We start from the raw sequence: 22,125 nt of genomic DNA, 5'->3' as shown, positions 1-22,125 counted from the left end.
TGTTACAGCCGGGCACCTTCTATGTCAAAGCCGCTATTTTGGCAGTGGATGTGTTAGCCATATTTTCAAACCCTTATCACAGGCAGACATCTTCTCCTGGCCCGGACACCCACCTTCCTCTCCCGTGAAACAATCCCACTTGAGAGGTCAGTCACGTGTCCGCATTTCAGTCACGTGGCAGTCATTTATAGCAAGCTTAAAACCTTTCCTTGACTGTCATGGCTGTATAAGTATAAGTGAAAAAGAGGGGGTAATTGGAAAAGAAGATGGTACTGCTGGGCTTCCAGGTACCGCAGCAGTGTGGGGCCAAAGATGTCTCCTACACAGTCACGCATCCTCTGCCAGCATCAGCCCCCGAATTCCATCACATGTTGAAATATATACTCAAACACCCTGGAATGAAACCCTCTCAAAGGGACGTATTTGAAACATCCTGTTAACATTACTCTCTCAAGAGCCTTCCTTCTTCCACCAGCAGATCTGGTTAAAAAAAAATTGTGCGCAATATTTATCTGCATGTAAGAAGCCTGGGCTGTAGCAGTGACTGCCCGCGCAATTCTTTTTTTTTGCACTCATAAGTGTGGAAGTTAAATTTTCCCACCAAAGGATGTGACCTCCATGTCCAGTTCATGAAAATAGAAACTGTCCCTGTGCAAGGTGAGAGGACATGTGTTGTCCAAAGATATTTAAAATGAGATTAGATGCAATAAAATGCAATAAATGCACAGGCATGCATCAGTCTCTCCAAATGGGCTATTTTGATAATTATTGTGCCAGTGTTTTGAAGTTTCCCCTTCAAGGTCATCTCCAGGTGCAGCTCTGGACAACTTCCAAATCACTCCACAGAAGTCCTGTTTTTGTCCACTTGCTTGAGACCTCAAACTAATGCAGGGAGGTAATATGAACTTTTGTGTCAAACTGACTGATCATCTCTTTGTGGATCACAGTGATAATGAGTGGATATTCAGTGGCTAGGCCCGAAGGTGGCCATCAGACCAAGAGTAAGACCTCCAGCGTGCTGGAGCCAGCATTGTTTTTGACATGAATATGTCACAGTGGTGACCTACTGTACTCTATCTTCTAGAGCAGGGATGTCAAACTCATTTTACATCATCGCTCATGTATAGCTCACTTTGTACGTGGAGTGAACCAATGAAATTCCCCTTTCTGTCAGTCTAAAGAAGTTTATCTACAAATTTAATCCTTGAGATATCTTAAAACAAGAAAATGTTTAATTTCAATATTAAATCTCAGTTTTTCTGTATGATGAAGAAATGCTGCTGCAGTAAAAAAAAGAAATCAGTCAGGATGACTCTTTGGGACTACAGTGTAAGAAATAAACTTACTGCAGACCCATAGTTAAAACAAAACAAGAATACAGTTTTTTTTATAGTGGATATTTTAAATTAATTCCTTCAGTGTAGTATGAATGGCTGGGCTGTATAAAGGTCCAAACTTTATGAGATTCTTCACATTTTTCCTAAATCATCCTCTGGGCCAAATTGGAGTCTTTTCCAGGCTGATTCTGGCCTCTGGGCCTTATGTTTGACACCACTGTTCTAGAGGCATCTGAGGGACAACGTTGTGTTCGAACATCTTGAACTGTGGTCACCAGAAGCCAGATTAGGCTCCCTGCAACTTTTTTCTCTTCCACAAAGTGAATTAAATTTGAAATGTCTGAAGACACTGGAGATGCAGGACTTCCAAGGAGAAATATAAAAGCAAAAGCTGTACAAAAACAGTGCAGGGTGGATTAAGGCGACTACCTTGGAGGGGCCTTTAGGCTTTGTGTTCACACACTGATGTTAGGTAACCTAAATCTATGGATCTTGAAGAAGCACTTACTGAGTAATAAAAAAAAAACTCAACAAAAAATATGAAATGCGATTTAAAAAAAATTGAACAGTGTCCCCTAAAACTCAAAAACCTTAACTTGGGTGATCCCTCTTTCACGATCTCCTTCTCAGACATGTCCAGACAACCTCCAGCACAGATGCTATTTTTAGATCACTTCCACTTGACCTACATGTTGTGTGTTTTCACCACAGTCATCAAATGTGCTCGCTGTTTTGCCTGACATTCACTGTAATGTCCTGAGGCATCTGGGGGAGAACATTCAGCAGAAACAGTCTGAATTCGGGTGCCTTTTCAAGATTCTCTTCCCTGCCACTTGGTATATTTCGAAAGTGAATGAGTGGAAGGATCATTGGTTTGACACACTGAAGGAGATACAGCGTGCGCTACAGAGCCACAAGTACACAGGAGAATAACAGGACTTCTGTGGAATGATCTATAAATAGCAGCTGTTCTGGAAACTGTGCAGAGGTGCATGAGTAGGAGATCTTGAACAAGTGGTCAAATTTAGATCAGGCAAGGTTTTTGATTTTTCAAGGGCTAACATTTTTGATTAAACCTTATATTGATGAATAAGAACTGTTCGCTCGCTGCAAGCTTGCAGTTTCTCATTACAGCGCGTCATGTAGCTGGAGTCGAGTGTTTTAACCAATGCATGAAACTATGCATTTTTAGACATAAGTTGCAAAGGCCGCCGTTTTCTTTGTGAGTATTTATTACACGCGTACTGCGGGGAAAAGCCTGTTCTAACGTTTGAGTCTAAGGTTTATTTTTTAGCACCTGGCGGCTCTTTTTTTAAATTCTCATCCGTAAATAATCTGCTCTTTCACGTGATTCAGTTTATTTTGAAAAGTCTCAACAGGATCTTGAGCTTTATTGTGAAAGGTTTATGTGGAACATAAACAAGCGGACATGCGATGCTGTTACTGTCGTTGTTGCTAACAACGATGCATAAAAACAGGCACTTGTCTGTCTGTAGTGTGGTTATATAAAATATAAGAGAAAGAGAGAACTTTAAAAAATTAATATAGCCACTACAGTGACCATCAAAACGATGAAAAAATATTGCCGTAAACAGTTTATTTTGCGACACCACAAAGCAAACGATAGCGTAAAATGAAACAGACGTTTTTATATCGTCATCCGATATATATCGTTATATCGAACAGCCCTAAGACAGATTGTGAAATAATGCACTTCAATTGCATGGAAAGGTAAGAATGATTTGCAGCAGTGACTTTCAGAATGTATGCTTTTATCATCATGGCAAATTAGATCACGCCCACGTTCCTCTATCAGGGAGCTAACACAACACCACTGACTATAACGTTTGCTGGTTTAGCATACCTTTGCCTTTAGTCACACCACAACTTAAGGAAATCTGCTTATTTGCAAGCAGAAAAAACACAAAAACTCTGGGAATAGCAAACGAAATCTCATGTACCAAAGTTTTAACAGGCCGGGGAATTCCAAGTGCAAACGTAACATGGAGACAGATGGTGGGAATCAGTTGTACAATGATTTTGTTTAAAGGAGTGAAATAGTCCCGAGGGTGCGATTTTCATATAATATTAAACAGAAACATATTTTTCCAGATCTAGCTGGGATTTGGGGAATTCTGTGTCAAATGGAAAACATCATAGTGACATGTAGTTGGTAACTGTTTCCCCTAAACCTCGAAAGATGTGAAATATCTTCAAACACCTCATTACCTACAAGCTATAGCTACTGACAGTGACTCCTTACTATGTTTTCAAAAACTTCTGTAATGTTTGAAGATGGAAATATTTCGCCTCAAAAAAATGTTTATTGCAAACTGTTTATCCAGTTTACTCGTCTGCAAAGAAAACATGGATATCGTCAAACTAAAATTAGCCGGCTGTAGCCCAGCATCCCTGCCTCGGAGAAAAAGCCTGACAATACACAGAGGAGCTGAGCCGTGTCACACGCTTCTAATCAAGCCCTGACCAAATCTGATAAAAGCGAAAGACAACGGGACCTTTTCATCACTCGATAAAATAACCTTTTATCTGAGTGCCTTGAGTTTGATATTAAAAAACTCAGAGAGCCGCCAAACATCTGATATCATGCGCCAGCTGAAGTCAAAAGAAACACACAGACACACACACGTACCGAACGCTTACACAAACAGTGTGCACACGGACTCAGCATCCCAATGGTGCACTGTAAAAAAAAAAAAAGAAAGTTGCAAAACGTTTTAAAAAGGTTTTTAAAAAGGCCAAATTAACCAACAATGAAAGTTTTTTAAATGTACTCTGCAAAGTGATGATTTGGTGCTTTTTATAACAGTTGCATTTAAGTTAAGAAAATGTGATTTGTTAAATTGTTGTGTATCTTATTCCAGAAGCTAATCAGGGACAGCTTGCTCTCACTGGGAGTCGAACCCACGCTCTGATCTTTGAAAATGAACTCACCAACCACCTTTATCGTCTAAACACATTCACTTTGTCTCAGCTCCCAGCTCAACAGCTCTAGTTCCAGATAAATGCAGTGCAAACACAATGTGCAAAACTCACAAGCGTAAAAAAATTCAACTTTTAATTTGGGTTTTTAAACAATGAAAGAAAAAATAAAGCAGACCCCGCAAGGTCTGGAGAAAGAAAAGTAATATGTGTTAGTGTGGAGTCTTCGCCCCTTGAGGCAACTGTTGTTGTGATTTTTTTATAGGCTATACTTTGGCTCTGGAAAATCTGGGTGATGGTGTTCACTCGTAGGCGGGTTAAAGTGTGAAGATGCTTCCTTGCCCGTGTCAGCAGCCAGGTGCAGATCAGATTTGCACGTCTACATTTAGGAGTAGGACAGTAAGAATGATAGTTCCTTTCTTCGATCTCAAATTCTGGACTAAACATGGAAGTCCACGGAGGATCCACAGAATGGGGCCCCACTGACCAAAGAATAAAAGTGCAGATGCTGACATTCATGTCATGTCCAACGTCAAGACCTCACACACGCAGAAATTATGAAGCAGTGTTTAAAACTTTACCACAGAACCACAAGCATAATTTTAAAAAGTGCTTCCTGCACCACTGAGTTTCATAGGCTTAAGATAAAATGACAGCTCTTAGGAAGTTGCTCTGCTTATAGTTAAACCTGATGAAACTTTATATTTGTTTTAGACAACTCAAAGCAGAGGCTGAGGTTTGTGGCTTTTACCCCAGATTTCGTAATAGCAGAGCAGCATTAGGAAGGGATCCCTGCAGGTTTGGGAGTTTTCATGCCCCTCTGTGTGCATGATCTTATTGGGCCATAGCAGATTCAGACACTTGGAATAGTAGTAGTAGTAGTAATAGCCTTGTGAAAAAGCTCTGGCTTTTTAATTTTTCATAGTTTAAGCCTTTTAATGTATAACATGTAGATCCACTATGATTAAAATGTGCTGTATAGCATTTATCATTAAAGTAATGAATCTGTTATGGGCTGCAGTGGTGGTGGTGATGGTGTATTCTTGATTAATTAAAAAGAAATGGACACAAAGTGACACATTTAAACCCATAAAGCTCATACTCAGCATCATCCTGCTTGCAGAGGTCATGGCCCCACTTCTCAATCCGGGGTCAAGAAAAGCATACCATATGCCCATATTTTAATCCTATTCCTGTTTATTTGTTTTGCAAGAGCCAAAAATGTGGCTGTCCCAATTTAAACTTTTAAAATTGCGACACCAGTAATCCCACTGAAAATGCTCTTTGCCAAGATCCCTCCTACCGGAGAAACCCTCTGGTGCTGACACGCCCATTGTTCACACACCGAGGTCTGCGCGTTTCTGCTGCTTCAGACAGCAACTTCCAAGTCGAGAGACGCAATCAGCATGACGCTTATGCTTTAATTCTACAGATTGCACATGTCAAGTGAACTCTCATAATCAGAAATGAAAAGATCGCGTTAAATTTAAACTTACTGCGTGCACTTCTGAGGAGAGGATGGCAACGACGAGGCACAGAAGCAGCAGCCTGTTCACAATAATAATTTAAAAATTAATAAAAAATAAAAAACGCGTAAAAATCCTGATCAATGAATCATGTGGTAATCATGTGCTGCCTTCACGCTGTGCTTACCTCAGGTTTTTCTGTCCTCTCCCGTGTTCTTGCATGGTCCCCACTCACGCGGACCGCAAACTCAAGTCCCACACAGTTTCACGTGAACACGCTTTACAGCATGACTGTCCGACCTGAGGCACAGCGGAGACGCACGACGTTAATAACTCTGGTTAATCACGAGTGCATACATATGAGACTTTCTGTGTCAATATTCATTCATTTTTAGCACTTTCACACTCAGTTCCAGTTTCGTAAAATGCACTACTTACGGTCACTCCGGTCTCTGTGCGATGGTTAGACGAAGGAAAAAAGTTGGGTATCACGAGATGCCCAGGTTCCCCGTTTGAAAAGTTTAAGATCAGCTTTATGTTCCACGAAAACCTCCTCAAATATTCTTGCAAAAGCACAAATGTGTGCCGACTAGTCCCTCTGCTTACCGAAAAGAGTCGGAGTGTTTGTAAAAGCAAGGTGGAAACCCTTTGCATGAGCGAGGGTGGTCGTTTTGGGTGGGGGGTGTGGTGCATCACAAACAAGACCAAGTTACACTGATCAGATCCTCATAACGCTTCGGACAAAGATGCAGCAAAACGTGCTGTCCGTGTGCTGCTGATAAACTTTGAATTACCTGGAGGAAGAAGGCTGTTTTTGTTGGCACTCTGCACAACTTTTGCGCGCAAAGCTTCCAACGGCGCACAGCCACGATGCTGTTACCGTCCGGCTCGCTCTTAATGCTGGCGGCTCTCTACTTGTGTGTGGATCTGACAGAAGCTGAGGTGAGTGGAGGGAAAGTCTCCAACATTATTTTTGGTGAATGCACAGATTCTGTATCGTTTCTGTCTGATTAAGGATAAAGACCAGACTTTATTCATAAAGACCATGCGTCCCTGCGGTGTTCGGAGACCAACACACTCATATCTCCAATCTGGACTGATTTGTAATACAGTCCATTTATTCTGTTTATCCATGTTACAAACATTTATTTAGTTCTTTCTTGTCAGATATTTGTACGCGTTGATTTTTTTTTTAAATTTTTTATCAGAAATATACTTTTCGGGAGAGCTCACGCTCTGCTGTGAACATTTTGGAGTTGAGTTCCAACATCCTCTATGTCTGAGGAGGAGGGAAAGGGTGGAGCCAACTCCATCTGAAGAGTTGAAAACTCTGTCTCTCAGGGCGTGTGTTGCGTATGCACTCCGAAAAGATTATGGTACATTTACATAATCCATTTAAGACACATTGTAATGGTCTTGTGGTCAACAACCAGAGACTAACTGTTCTTTCATAGGCATCAGATTGTCCGGGTTCCTTGTTATACTTTGAGTGAGGCACTCATTACAAGAGAATGTATTATGGGATACAAGTAATGACTATAAGAGCTGAATGATTCCATGAATGAAAGTGTGCAACTTTTTAAAGACAATAGCCTACATATCCCTCCGATGTGTATAATCTACCTCAGATATTCTGTCATATAAATTCATTTTTGACATCAAAATGAAAGTTGGCCACTGTATGATGATGATGATTACATTATTATTATGATAATGATTTTTTTTAGTTTGGGCTTCATAAAACTGATTCCTTTACTTAAAATGATACCGAGTCCAAATCTTATGCAGGTGATGTCATTTTTGTGCTCTATGTAGAATCTTTTTGTTGTTGTTTTTTACAGTAAATGTATTTATACATTGTTTACATGGTTGGTGCATGGATGTTAATGGGACGCTGTATTTTAGAATTACATTGATTAAAACACTGCACAGTGTGAATTGGCAGCAATGATGATCTGGCACATTGCAGTTGGTGTTTTCCTCACAATGGTGAACGTTGAGCTTTTTTGTATGGCTTTACAAACAAGGCAGACTCAAGAAATCAGTAAGAACCTTTACATGAGCAACTTTTAATAAAAATATCAGTTCAAAGTAGATAATTAGTGAGTTTAACAGGCCATAACAACACTGTACATTTCTATAAGTCTCCTCTAAGAATTTGTTTTTTTTGTATTTTAAAGTGTGCTGTGGTTTCTTGTAATTTTGTTGAACTACTGCAGTTTTTGGCTTCTTTTGAGGCTTTATTTTTAAGTACAGCTGGAGTTTCCAGCAGAAATATCGATTACACTTGCAGCCGAGTGAGGAAACAAGGTGGACTTTTATTACGTTTAAAGATGAGGAGGAAGAGGCTGGACAATGCAAAGTAGCTTAAATTTATCATTTGGTCAACTTGGGGGTCCTTTTTCAAATCTTTATTATTAGAAAATCTCTTTTACAGGGATGTCCTGGCCAAGATGAGAAGCAGTACAGTGTGAAAAGTGCAAAGGAAGCCAATTCATATAGAAATGAAACAATGTATAAAATTATTCACATAACTTTTAGTCATAACTGACAGATATAGGATTTTTAAGTCTGATTCCAGTATATGGCGATTTACAAATCTGATATTCCAATATATTAAATAATAATTTATTGTAACTTCAGACAGACAAAAAAAATCCCCAAACAAACAGATTTCTCTGATGCTTGTTATGTTTAGTTATTTATTTATTTACTGTCCAGTTCTGCCCGCATGTGAACAGTCTATCAGAGGTGTACAAACTGGTGAACAAACTGCACAACATCAGTACTTGTGAGCAAGGTCGAAGCGTGCTTCTCCCATCTCTTCTTTACTTTTATCTGCTGTTACAAATGACGCCAATAACAGATCAGCTAATAGTTAATCGCTCCACTGATAAATTGGCTGGACTCTAATTTTAGTTGTGATGGATTGTAACAGTAAGCCATCATCATGTCTCATAGACACGGTTAAGTATATTGCAAATTACAAATGCCAGCTAATAAAACCTTCCAGATATTATGGTGAAGATGTTATCTGCTTTGATGTCTTCAAGACGTACTTTTTCAGTTCAGAAACGCCTACTCTAAGTTTCATATTGACCATTATCTTGGTTGCTCTGACAAAAAACAAAGCACTTTGGTTTTGATGTTCCTTTCTCCAGATGTTTTATTGCTAAAACAATCATTATTCACTTTATTAATCACGTTAATCTTCAGCCCTTCACTCAGAGTGACCTTTGATTCAGGGAGCTACGTGGGATAAAAGTGTATTACATTGCAAGCCAATATATCAAGTTAAACAAAACAGCGGAGTACACGTTTTATCCACTGCAAGCTTGGATTTGGAAGCACGAACCACAGGCTGAAACAGAACATCTGGACAGAGGCTGAGGAGGTGGATATCTGGCTGAACCAGTGAAATCGAAGCAGGTCAACACTGTGGATTTAATCATTTGAATATTTTCCCATCGCCCATGAGAGGTCGGCAACAGGAAGTTTGTTATAATTTCAGGACATTTATCCATCAAAAGCTGCAGAGTGAACAGGAAGAGGATTTCCTGATCTGTTATCCAGAACAATAAAGCCAATGACGAGTTGACCTGCATCCTACCGACATATTTAACATACAGGGACTACCAACTGGGGTCTCTCGAGATCCCCAAAGAATAGTTTACTGCAAGAGGCAAATATAATAGAAAAATAATAATTCTCAAAGTATAATTCATTTTCATATTTTGTGCAGCAGAAAGTTTTAACTTTTCTTTAAGTCTTAAAAACTTAGAGCTTTTATCCAAAGTACAATCCACACTATTGCTTTAAAGATTATTTACCATGTTTTCATTCAAATATCTCTATTTTCAATAGTTTCAAATAAACATTTCAGTTGTATTTCTATGATGAAACTAATCTGGGTCACTCTGACCCCAATATAAAATAACCGAATTCAAAATACAACCAACCAATCCGCAGACATAATCTTTCCAGCATGTCACTATCCAGCAGTGGATAAACCATGCGCTCCACTGTTTCGATCTGCTCTGGTGCATCCTCCCGGGATCCCGCCTGACTCTGTTCTGAGTCCCTCCTGATTGACAGAGCTCCTCACCCTATCTCTGAGGATGACCTCAGATGACTCATTTTTCCATTTGTATTGCATCTTATTCTTTTAGTCCCTACCCACAGGTTGTGGCCATAGGTGAGGGTAGGAAAGGAGATTGACCCATAAATTGACAGCTTCGCCCTCATGCCCAGCTTTTTCTTCATCACAACACAGCAGTACAGCATCCCAATTCTTGCTGCACTGACCTGTCTGTCAATGTCTGGCTCCCCCCTCCTCATTGGTGAACAAGAGCCTGAGATATTTAAACTCCTTCACTTGGGACAGCAACTTGCCTCTGACCCAGAATGAGCACTCCACCCTGTTCCTGTTGAAGACCATGGTCTCACATCTATCTCCAAAGAGCAGAGATGTAATCTTTAGGCCACCAAAGTGGAAACCGTGTGCCACTTGGCTGTGCCTAAAGAATCTTTCACAATAGGCTGTATACAAACAGGAAACAAGTAAAAACAGCTAAAGTTAAAAACACATCACAAGCTGTTAAAGCAAACTGTTTCCCACATGCTATGCTTGGGGCATGCTGGCATGTGACAGGAGGAGCAAACAGTTGCTACCCTGTGTTTCAGGACCAAAGGTAACAACTTTTACAAGCACATTGGGCAGTCATATCAGCAGGTGGAGTTTTCCTCACTCCGAGGAGGGTATTCAAAGGTTTGCAGTATAGAAGTATTAGCTCTCCTTTTCATATGCGGCATGACCAGGGTGCACCCCAGCTGTCTCAGGTAGAGCCAGTGACTTTCCAATAGTTTCCAGTCTGGTAAGTTCTCCATCTGGATGGCAAATACCGCAATGGAGGCTTCACTCTTTAAATGACTGACAGAGTACCCCTCCCCTCCTCTAATGCTGTGTGATACCCATGACAATAATGATCAGGAGGTGGCACTGGGTACTTTTAACTGGGATCCCCTGGGTCTCGAAACTATTTGCATTTTTAAAAAGTCCCAATCAAGGCAGAAATATAAAATGGTGTGACATCATTAGGAACAAACTGATGGATAAAGTCATAAAAAAATTGGAATTATAGAAGAAAAAGCCCTGTGAGATACGATCTGCACAGACCCTAGTCTATAGGAAGGTTTAAATATGTCAGCAAACATTTTAAAATGTATAGAAATTGCTGTTAATGGTGCCTTTGTTGATGCGTTTTTGTGTATGTAGCAGTTCTCTTTTTTTGTCTCCACAAATTAAGATATGAAATTAAGACAGTCTGAACTGAGAGTGGGTCACGATGACTTTAGAGAAGCTGCTATGATCATTCCTCTTGTGTGGATTGAGCAACGAGCTGATACTCGGCTCTATGCAGACCTTTACTTCTTTATTTTTGTAATGCATCATCTGCTTTGAGTAAGTTTCTCAATTGTTTAGCAACGCAAGAGTTTCTCTCCCTTGGCGGTCATTTAATCTGGTCAGAATGAGTCATCGGTAATTCCTAGAAGAGAATTAGGAAGAAGAGGGAGGAAGAGAAGCAGATTCCTGGAGTGAGAGATGGTGTGTGGGATGTTAGATGGAAGGTTTTCGGAAACACGGTAAGTGGTGGGAAAGTCATGGGTTCCACCTCCCAGCTTGGCTATGATGTGCCAGGATGGGGTGAATCCCAGCAAGGATCAACTTGGATCCGAGATGAAAGACAGAAGCAACATTTACAGCTGCTGCTGAGGAACTTTCTCCACTTTGAAAGCTAAGAATCCATATCAAGACTCAAATTGGGACTGCTGCTGCCCAAAGTGCCAAGAAGGCTGCATGTAGTTTTGTCTAGGCAGTGGAACAACCTCCTTTCCCACAGACATGACAGCTGACTCTGCCGCTGACTGACCACCAGCCAAGCATTGTGCCCTGGGAAGGTACAACCTGTCTGACCCCTGGCATTAGCGTTGTAAAAATGCCTACATTTGGAAGATTTGCAGTCATGTTGGTGTCTTCTTATTTTGACAGGCGTCACTGCGTAGCAAAGAAAATTCTCCCCTGACCTTCTTAGTCAAGTACTGTAGCAAATGGTGCCCCATTTTATGTGTGTGTGTGTGTTCCCTGTGCCTTGTGAGTTGGGGATTTAAGAAGTTGGCTAAGCATGGAGAAGCCCTTTTCAATTCCCTGTGGTCCAAGCATCATCAAGGAGGCCATTCTTTAAGATTTGTCACAGCTGGAGTTGACTTTTGGCACATAAAACATTTCTTTTGGTGTGTTTTTTTTTTTTGTCCCATGCTAATACTTTCTGCACTTTAACTACTTAAGGATCACTATGTATGTTTTGCTTGAGACTGGTCACTTCCCTTAGGATTCCTGCTATGGTGAAAGTGCAATTAGCCATATAAGTGTGAAATTGCTGAGTCATAAATGTCATCTGTGGTTTGGGCAGAGTGTAATGGATATATCTGTCTAACAGGGAGGTGCGAGGTGGTGAGCGATTGAGGTTAAGGGGAGGAGGTAACAAGGCTACGAGCCCCAGAAGTGGAAGAATGTGTCTCGGAGCCAGTGATGATACCCCGTAGCAAACAGTTTAGTCTCACTTGATATCCCTTGACCTGAACTTTCACCTACTGCTGCCAAATTGTCCAGTATTGGACAATGATGATGAGATCATTAGATTTATGTTTTTTTTCCTAGCCTGAACAAGTGTTGTATCCCATCCTTCAGCTGTTCATTTTTTGGCTCCAAAGGCTTCTGTCTTATCGCTCTTTTCCACTGGCATGGTGCTGGTGCCTAATCTAGAATTTATTTCTCTAATTTCCACAAAAATGACTCATGCTGGTGCCTAAAAGCTGGTACTGATTCAGCTGCAGCTCCCAAAGCTGGAACAACTGGTGGCAGTGGCTATTGTGGGGCTTTCTAGACAAAGTCCAACAGTCATTAGATGCAGTCTACAGATTCTGTCTGCCATGATTTTTTTCCAATGGAAATCCCCCAAGCTTCCTCCATGTAAACCTATATAATGTTCTGCAGTAAAAGTGTGGTCTTTAAAGGCACCATTGCAAAGCTGGTTTTGCACCATTAACAGTACTACTGCTTAGGTGGAAATGAGGTATTTGTATCTCACTTTAGAGTACAAAGAACAGATGCAAGACTCAAGTCATTGCTGAGCATGAACAAATACTGCCCAGTAAAGATATGCAGACCCAACAGACCGTGGTGAAGACTTTGAGGCAGTACCTGTTTGTCGTGGTCCTGAGTCTGATGACTCAGTGTTTTGCGTTTCTTTTTTATGATCTTGTTTATTCTGATTGTATTTTCCATTAAGATTTGCCATTTGTTAGGTTTCTGTTCTGTGTCTGCACTGGTCTCTCTTTTCTGTGTTCCCTCTGTCTGCCCATGATGTTATTATGTCTGCTCATGATACTGCGCATGTTAAGTTCTGTGTCTTGTCTGGATCTCCGTGTCTGTCGTGTACTTCCTGTTTTACTTTGTAGGTCTGTGCCTTATGTCAGTGTGTTGAGCTTTGTGCTCTCCCTGTCTCGTCAGCCGTGTCTCCCAGCTGTTTCGTCTTAGCTCTGTTCACCTCTTGTATTTAGTGTCTGCGTCGTCCCCTGCTTGTTGTCGCATCGTACCCTCACTTTTGCTGTGTGTTCTGTTTGCCAGCCTGCCTACCTGTTTAGTTTGTTCCATATTCCCAGTTTAGTTAGTTTTTTGTTCAGTTTCTTCCCAGCAATAAAGCTGAGTATTTTGAGTTACTTCTGCCTCCGCGAGTCCTGCATTTTGGCTCCTCTCTTCTTGCCTGCCTGCACACAGCCATGACAGTGTTGGTCTGCTTTGGTTGCTGAATTGCTTCTAGAATTAAATACTTCTGTAGTTTTAGTGCCTCTCCACACTCTCTTTTTTGAGTTTTTTTTAACTCTACTGCAGAGCAACTGTTGGAAAAGCCTTAGAGCCATGCTATACTTTCGTATTGTTTTACTGATAAAGATATGTTTTGTTTCAAGTAACGGGCAGTGTTGAGTACTGATCTAATACCACTGTTAAATCAATAAACTGTAATCACCTATTGTCAGAAAGAGAGTGGGAATCAGTCTGTCAATTATTGGAGTGGAGATCCTCAAGCTCAACTTAACATTAATTTCTGAGCTTTACGTCATAGTAAATAAATGCATCCACTAATATAAGTTAATTGAATTGGTATTGTTTAGTAAGTTGATAATGTATAATATATAATAATAATAATAATAATAATATTAAACTCAGTTTTTCAATTACCAGGCTACTGTGTACTTCCTCTCGTTCTGAGTGTGCCTTTTTTAACTTTTTATGTTAGCATAAGTTCAGTTATGACACTGATCATTATGACAGTGAGAGCGGACAAGAAAAAGCATGGCTGTGTTCTAAGTCTTTTGAGTTTTGTCAACCCAGCTGTTCAGAGTTTGTGACTTTGGTGTAGCTAAACTTAAAGAAAATAAAAGCCCTCTTAGCTACTGCTGCTTTGCTCTTAGCCTCCATGCTACATTAGCTCTCTTGCTAGGAACTGGTGCTGCTGCTGACACGTAGTGTATTTGGTTAATTATTTAGAATCACCAGCTAAGCTAACATATATCTATATATATATCTATATATATCTATATATATCTATATATATCTATATATCTATATATCTATATATATATATATATATATATATATATATATATATATATATATATATATATATATATATAGATATATATATATATATATATGGGAGGAAGCTAGATCACCCAAAGAAGAGCCACACTGGCACGGGAGGGACGTGCAGGTCCCACAGAGGAAGGCGCTGACTGGGGTTCAAACCAGGACCTTCTTGCTATGATGTTAGAGGTTACACTTGAAATTAATCACATGCTTATTTTTAGTATAAATACACATCTATCAGCTTATCTGCTGTGTATGTTTTTAATGATCATCGTGTGCAGCAGATATATTTATAACAAAACCTTCTTGCGTTACCTCACTGAACAAGACTCCAATTTCTGAAAGGATATGTTTGTTCTTATAAAAAATCCCTCCAAATCAAATAAAGATCCCATCAGACCTGACTCACATGAACAGTTTGTTTTATACCAGTGTGCAGAACTGAGTGTTCCTGAGCCTCTTTAATCTTAGCAGAGGTAAAAAGTTGCAGATAACAGATACGGTTTTGGCAAAATATTTTAGTTTTGATTTTGATAGGTAGTGTTTTCTACACTAGTTGCTCCCGGATTTGGGACAACGTGTTATTTTCTTTATCCATCCAATCTTGAGTTTCATTGTTAAATCAGTTACCACCAAGCCCCTTGTGGTAAAACCTGCCAAAACATAAGCAGTCCAATCATAGAAATGGGCTTAGACATGCAACAGCTGGTTAGGATCGTGGTACAGATTGCCGTTTACTCTCTGATAACCTAACTTTCCCTCTCCAGAGGGATATAAGGGATTTAGGGCTTCTCTTGGTGCTTAAGTATCAATCAATAAATCCTTTTACAAATTGCCTGTCACAGTTAACTCAAAGAGCTGTTTTCCCCCCTTTCATCTTTTACAACTTCACCTGAAATTTCTTTATTAGTTGTTCAATATTCAGATTTAATACTGCTTTATACTGCTTGAACATGATGGGTGTTAAATATCTCCTTAATATGAAAGATAAGCAACACTGGAAACATTAAAAATATATAGTCTTAATTTATTTTTATTAAAAACTTTTTAAATTGATTTTAAGTTGAATTTATTATTATGTTTTAAAACGTCTTTTTGTTAGTTTCATATAATTTAAAAAATTTTTTTTAAAATTTTATTATTTTGTAAACTGGCAAGCATACCTAAAACACCTCTTGTCAGTACGTAGGCATCCTTTGATACTGCATCATGTTGCTGTGGTTAAGTGTTTTGATGCCATGCCCAATGAAAATCCCCAGCAGAGGCCTCTGCTGAGAGCTGCAAATAAGAGTTTGCGAGAACTTGAAAACAACAGCTTGTATGGTTGGTGGGGTAACTGATTTACTGAGTGATGGCAATCTAGCCCAGCATCTCGGTGCAGATGAGAGAGGCACATGGCTCATATTTGTCTCATTATAAGTTATGACAATAAAGGGGATTGACAGAAATTGCAGATCCAGCTGCAGAGGACCCGAAGTTCTCCCGTATCCATACTTAGAGCCTTGAACCCCTTTCCTGGAAGAACGGATGAGTTATCCCGTGTTGCCCTTTTATGTGGCTGCAGATGCTATGCTTGAGCTCTGACATATTGCTGGACAACAAGAGGTCATCCTCCTGAAGTTTTCCAGAAAAGGCCTTAATCAGATAAAATTGAGTAGCAAACAAGCTAAGGAGGTCTCATGATATGGTTCACAGGAGAAGATGAGACATGCCAGTCTTTCAATGCGTAGGGGCAGTTTAAGGCATTTTTAACAGATATGAGGTCAGATCTGTCGCCGGGGTTCTGCATCTTTAAAGCCTCAGAGGGGTGTAATCTGTAAGCTGTAATCTCACCATATGTTCAAACAGTAGGGATGTAATGACGTTATGGAAGATAAGGATTGGCACGGATGTAGGAGAACAATAGAGAGAAACTCTCTCAATTAGCTGGCTATCAGATGAATAGTGTGGTATGATAATGGGCCTGAAGGGCTCAATTAGGCCTTCATTAGTTTGTGAAGTACAATAATAAAGGCTTTCTTTCTCTTGTCCTTGGAATTTCCTCTTCTTCTTACACTCAAGTTGTGCAGCTTCACGTACTGCACAAATAGAAATGCCTGTGTGAAACAGACCTTAGAGCTGTACATGCTCCATTCAGGTTTTCCGAATATTATTATTATTATTAATAGGCACTTCTTACAAGGGAGAAAACTTCCCCATAATTCCAACATATGGTTGATTTGCACTCTACAGTATTTGGCATGCTGATACTATTCAAGCCTAATATTTTGGCCTAATATTTCAATGCTTAATAAATGTATTAGACCATCATCTGATGTAAGGTTTATGCCACAGCTGCTCTAAATTAACAGTATTGGTAATTACCAAAATATTTTTATGCTTCAGTAATGGTTACTCCACCAGTAAGCATAAGCTCTTAAATCGAAAAGATATTTTCATTCTAATATGCAGTTTTACAGTCTAATATACTGTTCTCATTTCTTTATATTTCACTTGGAAAGGGAAGTAGGTGGAGTGATTTACTGAAATTGACAACCATGCATGGAACTACAAGCAGACAGAGTTTGTACATGAGTAATGAGCTCTAAAGTCAATATTTGGTATGACCACCTTATTTCCTCAACAAAGTCTAACTCACTTAGGCAAGCTTTCTTTTCATTTATTTAAGTCTTTCTTTAAATAGTCTTCATGAATAGATTTCCAGACTTTTTGAAGGACATTCAGAGCTGTTCTTTGGATGTTGGACACCTTTTGTTACATTCTGTTCCCAAACGATCCCACACTGCTTCAATAATGTCAGGGTCCGGGCTCTGGGGAGCCCAATCCATGACTGACAGTGTATCATTGCGTTTTTACTGCATTGGCAGTGTGTTTGGGATCATTGTCATCCAGGTGGTATCACATGATGGATCAAAATCTTTTTGTGTCAGTCTTGACAAGATCAATTTTGAGAAGATGATAGGGTACAAGGACAGGACGGAAAATGCGTGAAAAAGAGCCGATGACCAAAGAACAACTTGACCTTCAGGAAGTCTGAAAAAGCATCCACTTTAAAAAAACAACAAAAAGCAAGCAAGCTCAATATCACCTCTGTAGCTAATGTTAGCTCATAGAACTGCTGTGCCTATAAGGTAGATCTTCACAAAGAAGACTTTAAAAGCTAATAGGCTGTGATGATTTCTTTCATTGTTCTTTACGCGTGCTAATTTGTGTGAGAATGTTCCAGGCTGAGAACGAAACCAGTGAAACTTAAGTCACAGGGGTCATTGCTTGTCCTCACGTCCTGACGTTATTCCCAGATACCAGAGCACTCTTGAGAGACAAGTAATGCTGACCCAACCCCTTCTTGTCTTTGTGAGCATAAAAGGCAAGGAAGAGGCCTTCCTCCTTTGAGAAAGAATGGCTTCCCAAAGCCTATATCCGGTGTCCAGCGCTGCACATTCACAGAGGAGGCAGGCAGAGTTGAAGTGAGCATGAACAGAATTGGCCCCTTTTCAAAGAATACAAACGCCTTAAAAAAAGTCATTGTTGCCACCCCTTCATCACCGCCTTATGACCAGTTTCTTCCTCTGATTGCATCAAAAGCAGATTTGCTGGACACAATGTTTAAACTCTGTTTCTGTAGATTGTCATATTTCACTTCCAGGGCACAGACACGTCAAACTGATTTAGGAGGAAGCAAGAAAAGAAGTGCAGCTTTTGATTTGATGTTTGTGACCATATTCATTCCTGTGGGATTGTAGAGGAATTTATTTTGTTAACTTGTGCGTGGAACAATAACTGCCAAGACAAGTGATGTGTGGACACGTGAACAGAGCTCTGCATAGCAGCCATAAACACATTTCTCACAGGCAGAGATGAGAAAACTGCAACAAGATCTCACAGTTAGCTTGCCAGAGTTCTGATTTCTCAGGCTACATTTTTTTTATGAGCATGCCACATAATCTTTTGCATTTGAGTGTTAAAAGTGTCCTCTTTGCTCAACAAAGAGCCCGCTTGTGGGCAGACGTGGAGTGTGTATGTGTGTTTGTTCGGTAGTTAGAGCAGGAAAGTCCCCTCTGAAGGAGATTAGTAGGAATCTGACTTAATTTGCTAACAAGGTAACATTTGATCCACATTCACATCTCCATTCGCATACTCTAACACTGAGGAAGAGCTGATTTATCAAGATGACCTTTGTATGGAAGTCTTGTTTGGGCTTCTAAATCCCCCACTAATGGCCTGAGCAGAGGTTACAGGTCATTTGGGTGTTGCTGTCTGGGTCATGTGACAGGTCAAGATGGAAGGCCTGTCGACTAGCTGATTAAAAGAGGTCATCAACTCTTTGTAATCTATGGCAGGAATATGGGATAGGATGTGTTGGAAGCATTAAGATCTGAAGTTGAGTGAAAGGTGACCAACGTGATTTATGACATTGTTTAAATGAAGTAGTAGACCTCGTGGCTGTTTTTGGCTTTAGTCTAATTCATAAAACTATCAAAAAGGACTTTGTGATTTCTCAACATGTGCAGGGAGTGATCAACACAAACTTGTACAACTCAAATCCACATGTACACACACACACACACACACACACACACACACACACACACACACACACACACACACACACACACACACACACACACACACAACATTTTGGGACTCAGCAAAGCCTGACAAATTGTATAAAGCAATTTTCCCATTAGCTGAGTTAATTTTGCGTGTGACAGTTCCTGGATGGCCTCCATATGGCTGGTGCTGGACCGGTCAAATGGACTGCACAGTGTTAATAATGCATGTTTTATGTGTGCTTACATGTTCAATTTCTGAGGCTCCATAGCATGAGGTGTGTCTTTGTTAGGATGCTGGAGTTAAAGTGATACTCTGGGACAGAGATGCTTTACTATAAAACATACACATCTTTGCTCCCAAACTAACCTTGGCCACACATGCTCATGCATCAGCAGGGTAACAACTGACTGGTGTGCAGGTTAATGTTTGTTTATACATTTGTGTTTGCCTGTGTGCCTTTTAGCAGAGACTTGAGTGTTAAGTCATTTTCATGCATTTTCGTTCAGCTCTTCCCAGCAAGCTCAGGCATGTGATATCATGTTTGCCAAGGTTTCCGATTTCACAGATTTTCCTGCGTCTGTTTCTCATTTTGTTTACATCCATTGCATGTGTGTATGTTTCGAACAGGCTAATTCATTTGGCTTTTTGTGCGGGCATGATTGAGTTCATGTGTGTGTATGTGTGTGTGAACTAGTCTCTGCAGATGCATCTGCTTTCAGTTACAGAAGCCTTGGCTTTGTTTGTTTTATTGCAGAACGTACATATAACATATCTCCAAGTATGACTCTTATTTAAGATGTAGTCATAAATTAAGCTCATCTGATAACGTAACAATACAAAACAAGAGGAAAAGTAGATTTGGACTGTTTTGTCAAGGTTTTTTTTCCCTTCAAATTCATCAAATAAATACATTATTAGGTTGGCATGGCATGGTGGTACAGCAGCTGTGGCCTCACAGAAAGAATGTTCCTGGGCTGATGCAGATGCCTCACTGTTGGACTTTGCATGTTCTCCTTGTGTCTGTTTTTCTGAATACTCCCCTCAGAGTGCAAAGTCATCATGATAGTCCAGTGAGAGACCAGTCAGGGTGGAGCCTGCCTTTCACTGTATGACAGCTGGGTTAGGTGACAGTCCCCTACAACCCTGAATTGAATAAGGGAAGGTAATTGGAACGAAGGTTTGTTTATTGATTTCTTTTTTGACTGAGCCAGATGTTTCCCCTTCCTAAACTGGCTCACAAAGCTAAGCTAACTTTCTTTTGCTTTAGCCTGGGTATACTTTATTTGTAGCTGAATGTTATTACTGTGGCTAAATGTCTTTCACAATTTGCTTTAAAGCAAAAATAAATAAATAAAAAAATACAAATTTTAAAAGTGTTTCCAAACATTTTATGAATTAAACATGATTTTTGATATTGAATTAGAAAAAAAAAAGCTCTTTCAGTTGGTGCACGTATTGCTGTCTCTCACACAGACACGCTTGTTTACAGAGCGGGTTGCACCAGGAGCCTCGTCTTCCAAGTATGGCAGTAAGATAGAAATTTCCCCTCCTCCACTTCTATTCTCCCATCCTTGACTCAGTACCAGAGAAGGCCAGGAATGTTAGAGGAGCACGCTTCAAACCGAGCACATGCTGAAAAAGCTTATCAATCCTCCTCCGCTCATCTCTTTTAATATTTCAGGTTTTTTTTGGCTTTATATTTCTCTCCCTCATTTTTCAGCGTGAGGAATGCTGAGAGGACGAGCACCTTTGTGGACAAGGGCACCTACACAATTAAGTAAAACCACGAGAAAGACGAGTTGGCACCACAGAGATGCTAATTTTGTGCGGTTATCTAGACATCAAAATCAGCTGTGCCCAGAGTGTTGTGCTGACTGTAACGCTCTGTGCTCCATAACTGTCTCATTTAGCACTGCCTAACGAGCCCTGCTGCCAAGTGGGCTCCTTCTAACATTTATGGAGTAAATCTATCCTAATTGTCATGAGCATCTCTTTATTGGGTTACACAGGTTAAACATTGATGCCACTTTGCTAAATTGACCGAAACAGAGGAAGATCCTGTTTGATGGCTCATAATGAGGAATGCCTGTGGACGCACTTCAGCACACCGAAGGGGGGGGATCTTGCAAAACTTTATTTTAGTTACTTCACGAAAGAAAATTCTCAGCTGTTTATGTGAAGGTTGCTCGATATGTTAACATCTTCACTATGTTGCATAATATTTACAGTTGTGACACAAAGCCAGATCATCTCGGATGCGATTACGAGTAATTAGCGGAGCCAAAACCCAAACAGTTGAATAAAACGCCCAAAACACAGTTGAGAATATAAATACAAAGCAAAGTGATGCAACAGCATGACTCACCTCACATGCTGAATCTGGTGTTTAGGTTGAAATAGCTGAGAAGTGCAGCAGTTTCCGTTTCCAGCCGCAAAACAACTGACTCAGGGGAGATAGTGGCACCCTAGATCGCAGAGATTTTAGGGTTTTTGTTTATCACAGCATGCCAAATGCGACTCAAGTGAAGGACTATATGTGCAACTGATGACAGGAATAGTGCGACAACCACATTGGATAAAGTTTATGTGAGGAACAGCAAATTGTCCTGCCGAGTTATCAGCTTTGCCCCTCAGTGAAATCCATATCAATGTGGAAGGAAGGCTCCTCTCTGCTCCCCCCGTAGCCGGGGAGATAACCAAGGGGGAATAACTCCTGTCACGCTGCTGAACTTGTGTTTTTCTTGTGTTTTTTGTTCTGAAAAAACGAAAAAACAAACGAAAAAACAAGCTGCAGACTTTCACCACATAGTTGATGTCTTGATGTGAGCTCCCAGGGCATTTGTGCATGACTTTGGTTAAAAACCTTAACTCGTGGTCAAAAGGACAGATGTGTGTAAGCTGTTTGTGCATTTTGATGCTGTATGATAGCTATTAAGTTTATCCTACTGTTGGGGCTTTGTTAGAATTAATTGTTTGCGTTATTTAAAAAAAAAAAGAAAGTGTGTGTGTGTGTGTGTGTGTGTGTGTGTGTGTGTGTGTGTGTGTGTGTGGGAGGGGGGCACCAAAACTGCCTACACACTGCAGCATTCACCCCCCACCAGAATATCCTGGGGGTGGGATG

At 40.2% G+C, this 22,125-nt stretch overlaps 2 protein-coding genes across 2 annotated transcripts in view; one reads left to right on the top strand and one right to left on the bottom strand.

Annotated features, from left to right (window-relative positions):
* The window catches only part of col4a2 (collagen, type IV, alpha 2), a 62,377-nt gene extending 56,014 nt beyond the window's left edge, over nt 1–6,363 (bottom strand). The window contains exons 1-3 of the mRNA XM_080903925.1: nt 6,182–6,363; nt 5,931–6,043; nt 5,774–5,825 (exon numbers count right to left, since the gene is read on the bottom strand). Of these exons, the coding sequence (XP_080760051.1) occupies nt 5,774–5,825; nt 5,931–5,965 (87 nt within the window). The 5' untranslated portion in view covers nt 5,966–6,043; nt 6,182–6,363. The remainder of the gene's footprint in view (nt 1–5,773; nt 5,826–5,930; nt 6,044–6,181) is intronic.
* Nucleotides 6,364–6,459: 96 nt separating this feature from the next.
* col4a1 (collagen, type IV, alpha 1) overlaps nt 6,460–22,125 on the top strand; it is a 50,106-nt gene continuing 34,440 nt past the window's right edge. Inside the window, exon 1 of the mRNA XM_080903934.1 lies at nt 6,460–6,685. Within this exon, the coding sequence (XP_080760060.1) occupies nt 6,614–6,685 (72 nt within the window). The 5' untranslated portion in view covers nt 6,460–6,613. The remainder of the gene's footprint in view (nt 6,686–22,125) is intronic.

Source organism: Rhamphochromis sp. 'chilingali' (assembly GCF_963969265.1).
Source record: "Rhamphochromis sp. 'chilingali' genome assembly, chromosome: 14".
NCBI classification, from domain to species: domain Eukaryota; kingdom Metazoa; phylum Chordata; class Actinopteri; order Cichliformes; family Cichlidae; genus Rhamphochromis; species Rhamphochromis sp. 'chilingali'.
Note: the sequence above shows the minus strand (reverse complement) of the source record. Positions and strands in the feature narration are given on the sequence as shown.